This window comes from Helianthus annuus, chromosome 7 (genome assembly GCF_002127325.2).
Source record: "Helianthus annuus cultivar XRQ/B chromosome 7, HanXRQr2.0-SUNRISE, whole genome shotgun sequence".
In the NCBI taxonomy this organism is placed as follows: domain Eukaryota; kingdom Viridiplantae; phylum Streptophyta; class Magnoliopsida; order Asterales; family Asteraceae; genus Helianthus; species Helianthus annuus.
Window position 1 is genome coordinate 90,363,384 of NC_035439.2, and position 5,218 is coordinate 90,368,601.

Genomic DNA, 5,218 nt, shown 5'->3' on the forward strand with positions numbered 1-5,218 from the left:
CCATGAATACATCAACAAAAGATCCTTTCATAAGATTCGAATCCGATTATGTAAATCATCATCAACAAAAAAAAAAAAAAAAAAAAAAAAACCAGAAAAGTCATCAAAAATTGGCATTAACAACAAACAATCTAATATTGTTTACATACCTTCTCTATATGTCTATTGATCTACAAAAAAATAAGAACAACAACAAACATTAGCAACTGCCGAAACCGTTTTCAACATCAACAACAAACAAAAAAAAAAAATTAAAAAAAATCAGTAAGAGCATCACTCTTTCAAAGACATCAAGAATAGATCCATTAATAAGATTAGATTCGAAAAATTTAAATCATCATCACCAACACAAAAAATACAGAAAAATGATAAAAAAAAAGTGCGATTTAAGATTTAAAATACATTACAATCTAATCTAGGTTACATACCTGCAGAATAAGTGCAATGATCTACAAAAAAAGAAGAAGAACAAAAATCATTAGCATCTGCGGAAAGAGTTTTGAACAAAAAATAAGTTCCTACAGTATCGAAGAAAATAAACAAAGAGTATTTCGCTTGGATTATGATCATCCTAAGAATAATATAACTATTTAAAACAGATGCTATATATCTTTCTAAATTCTGAGAAACTTGAAAAATAATGTGATTGTCGAAAATTATGGAAACTAACACAAAAATTGGAAGAAATTAAAACTTTAATATAAGTTATCTTGATAAATTTGGAAATACGTTACAATTTAGACAACTTTGATAAGTATCCATAATTGATATAAGTTTCAAAAATTCAAATTTTAAAATAATCAGTTAAAACAATTTACTTAAATAGTTAAATATTATTCAAACTTAAATTCAAAACCAATGAGCTTAATATATTCATAATATAATCAATATCTAAATGATTGTGAAAAAAGATCAATCACAATCATGGACCTGAGAAGAAGCTCGAGACCACTGATTCAATTCACACCTTAGTTGTCGAATGAAGAATGTTGTCTGGAAAAAAACTCACCACAAAATCATCAAATCAACTGGAATTTGATCTTCTTCTCCACTTATGAGGAATTGATAAACCCTAACAGATAATCATAAGACCGATTTGATGAAAAATGAGAAATCAAACAATGTAAAAATAAAGAACACAATCAATTCTTTAATCTGAATGGTAACTGATCATTATGTGATTATTAAGTTTTCTCATTGATAAGATGTTGATGATAAAATCGTTTAGATCAAAGATGATACCTGATTAAGACTTCAAAACAAAACATTGTAGGAATCGGTCTTGATCATATGAAAAAACAAAATGCAACCATCATTAATAACATCAAAATCAACGATTTAAGATAAAATATATGAACAATATGAAAAGGAAAAACATTAACATCGGCGGAAAGAATCTTATAAGATCTGAAAACATAAATAAAAATGATCTAGGTCTGATCAAGTATATTTACCTGTAATTTTTGAAAGGTTCGTCACCTAAGATGATGATCGGCTATGGTATTTTGATGATCGGAGATAGTATGTTGATTTAGGGTTTGTAATCGAAGATGGTAGGTAGAAGAGAGAGAACAGAGAGAGAAAGAAGATCACATATGAAGAAATGTTATGCGAAATAATTGAGTGAAATCAATTTATATGATCCGAATTCTAAATGGGTAATTTGGATAAACCGAAAACCGGCCCAGGCAATTCCGAATCCGGCGTCTCTTTGGGTTTTTGGTTTGTGTTTTGTGAAAGTTCTTTTGTTTATAGAGAAATTCCATCATTTCCCTCCCAAAATCAAAGTCCACTAAACAAATGGATGTCACATCATCAAAATGGCTTCACCATTCAAGGACACATAGCCCACATCATCTCATTTATTAATATATATAGATAAGGACTGAAATCAACATATCAATTCCTTCAATATTTCATTTCATTATGTGAAACATAGATAGTCTATTCCGGACATTGAATTACCGTTTATAGTATATATAATTATAAACAATTTAAAAGTAATCAAAATATATATAATTATAATCATGCGAGATTTCATGCATTATTTCCTCACAAGAAACGTTGTCAAAACTCAAAACCTCACATGGGACAGCTATGCGAAGACAGTTGACACCGACCAAGCTCAACACCAACCTAATCATAATTGTAACTTGTAAGCATAATTGTGTGAACAATAATCTTAAATAAAATTATTAACGTAACATCATGAAGATTAAATTATTGAATTTTAAGATTAAGAGTTTATTAGCGTTCTCTAAAGCTATGTTTATTAATTTACTGTTTAATTAAACAATCAATAAATTACAAATCGATTACACCGTTTTCAAATCAGTGATTAATAGAAGTACACTGCAACTTCGTAGACATCAAAAACATAACATTCATAAATCATAACCCTCAAATCGATCACAAATAAACCGTACAGGTTAACAAGAAGTTATGAAATAGTGAATGCAAATGGGTATTTATAGGGTTAACCGGATAACTCGCTTGATTCACTGGTCAAATTCAATTTCGAATTTGTGAGTTTTGAAGGCCCCTAGACATGAACATTATTGTTACCGATACTGGTATTAGTACCAATATTCACTTGGGTTTTCGGTAATCAATACTAACCGATATCAATGCCGGTTAATTTCAATATTCCCGCTTTGAGTACAGAATTTATATAAGAAATATTAAGAGGTTTTTTGGTATCATGATCTTTTGTGACAATGGTATTCCAAAGAAACAAATCAGCATTCAAAGTTCTAATATTCTAACCATCATCGATCATCTCAAATAATTATCATATACTAATCGCTAATATTCAAATCAGTCGATCATAAATCAATAACATATTTAAACGAAGAATCATCTAGCAATCAAGATTGCTTCTGTTTTTTTTTTTTTTATTTATTTTAACTTGTGTTTCCTTCTAATTTTAATCATTGAATTTTCAGCTAAAACAAAAGAAAAACACCAAAGCAGTGCCAAAAACCTGGTACCGAATGACAATTTTGGTACGGTATTCAGTATGTTTTTTTACTCAATTTTGCTACTTCTATTTTGGGTACCAGTCTCGTCCCAAGGTCGCCACCCGGACCAAAATAAGCATAAACTTTTTCTCATAACACAATCAAAAAACCAGGATACAACTTCAACTATCCAAACAACTTAAATACAAACCCCTTTATCTGAATAATCCAATATGAACATCCCACCCGAATTCTTATTTAAATGGATAAATGGGTTTGATTTCCTCAAAAATAGATCATATATTATGTTATAAATTTCATTCATTAGAGAACAGAAACATATCCCTTTATTAAAAGTTTAAAAAAATATATTAAAATTTTTGCATCCTTAAACTTGATGCTTGATGTTCCTGTTCTCGTTTTATCATCCTTGATCTCACAGTAAACTTGATTATATCTTCTTACTTACTAAATCTTTGTTTCTTACTTTGGTCGTCTTCGATAAGGATACATAATATCATCAACGCTTTCCTTTATTTGATTCCCGACTTTGCGTACATTCTTTGCAACACCCGATGCCACTATATTTGCATTTCTCGTAAATCTGTTTTAAACCAAAGGAAGTTTATCATAGTGTCATTCGTTAAAGATCATACCCATTATTTTTAACTAATAATAATTTCCTCAGTATTTACGAATTATCTTATTTGACCTCAAAAAGTCAAAATGTAATCCATAACTTAAACTACTTGCCTGCTAAAGAAATCATCTGATGCAGACTGAGCCGGCCTGTTTACTCGTGGCTGCGGTGTTGCATGGTTATCTACGAAAAATAAAAACAATCACTAGTTTCGTTATACCTGTGATATATACAAAAAGAAAATCATGATGCTAGCTAGATAATTTACCTTTGTTATGAGCATGAGTAGGAGCAGGGTTAGCGTTAGAAACTCTTCTGTCCACCAGAACCTACAAACAGGTTATCACGTAAGTGATGTAAATACTATATTAAACACACACACACACACACATAGAGAGAGCTATGCAGTTATCGGTCCCCATGCAAAATATCGATGAGAATAATATTGGTACCAAACTACCAATATTATCAGCGAACAACAACTATACACATGTGTATAAAACCCAAATTGTTCAGCGAATAAACAAACACTCACTATACACATGTGTATAAAACCCAAATTGCTCAGCGAACAACAATTATACACATGTGTATAAAATACAAACAGTATACACCATCGACACATTTAATTTTTAAAATCAAAAGAAAAAAACTATAGCAAGACCTAACTCAAATTAAAGAGAATAAAATGCTCGTTTTTATGATGTAATTGTTTTTAAAAAAAATATAAACGTATGAAAAGGTTATGGTTATTTAAAAATTATGGGGGTAGTTTATTTAAAAGTCAAAAAACATTTAAGGAAAGAGTATTTTACTTCACATAATACCCTTTCGAATAAAAAAATAAAAAGAAAAGGTCAACAAGATGAGTGGTCTAGATTGGTTCATTTAGTTCACAAATAGGGGAGAGGTTCCCAAATGAACCTAATCCTATATACATAGGGTAGGGTTCATGCGAGAACCAACTTTAGGGCGAGAACCATAAGAACCAATGTGAACAACCAAAATAAACCCAAAACAAACAATGAACCACACAAAAATCTAAAAAAAAACTAAACCCCCCACCCCATAGTTGCAATAGGGATCGATATAACGCGCTACGTAGTGAAGCAATGTAGTGTCGCTATTAGGGTTATAGCGACTGATAGCGAGAATAACGACAGTTTTTTTTTTTTTTTTTGATATTGATAACAATTACATATAGCTATAAAATAGCTTGATTATAGGTTTTTGTTAAATATACATGTAAAATAGCATATTTACCAGGGTGTTTTGATATAATTTACATATAAAAATTTCAAAATTCTTTTTGCAGTGTATCGCTACTTATAAAATAGCGGTCGCTATTTGTCGCTATTCGCTATGTAGCATATAGGTCCCTTGTCGCTATTAACAACTATGCCCCACCAAGGTTTAAAAGAACGGAAACGAGTTTCGAGGCGTTTTCCCTTCGCCTCACGAGGCGTAAGCCTCGAGGCGAAACGAGGCGTAAGGCCGAGGCGGTATTAATAAAAAAATACAAAAATTATATATATTATAAAAATAATAATACTAACTAATTTCATCATCAAATTCATCAAAAACACACTTAAAAAAGACATGAAATGCTTGAAATTGA

The 5,218-nt window shown here is 30.4% G+C and overlaps 1 protein-coding gene across 1 annotated transcript in view; it reads right to left on the minus strand.

Moving 5' to 3' along the window:
* Nucleotides 1-3,184: 3,184 nt before the first annotated feature.
* Nucleotides 3,185-5,218, minus strand: part of LOC110899472 — a 7,102-nt gene continuing 5,068 nt past the window's right edge. Inside the window, exons 3-5 of the mRNA XM_022146364.2 lie at nucleotides 3,869-3,929; nucleotides 3,714-3,783; nucleotides 3,185-3,564 (exon numbers count right to left, since the gene is read on the minus strand). Of these exons, the coding sequence (XP_022002056.1) occupies nucleotides 3,444-3,564; nucleotides 3,714-3,783; nucleotides 3,869-3,929 (252 nt within the window). The 3' untranslated portion in view covers nucleotides 3,185-3,443. The remainder of the gene's footprint in view (nucleotides 3,565-3,713; nucleotides 3,784-3,868; nucleotides 3,930-5,218) is intronic.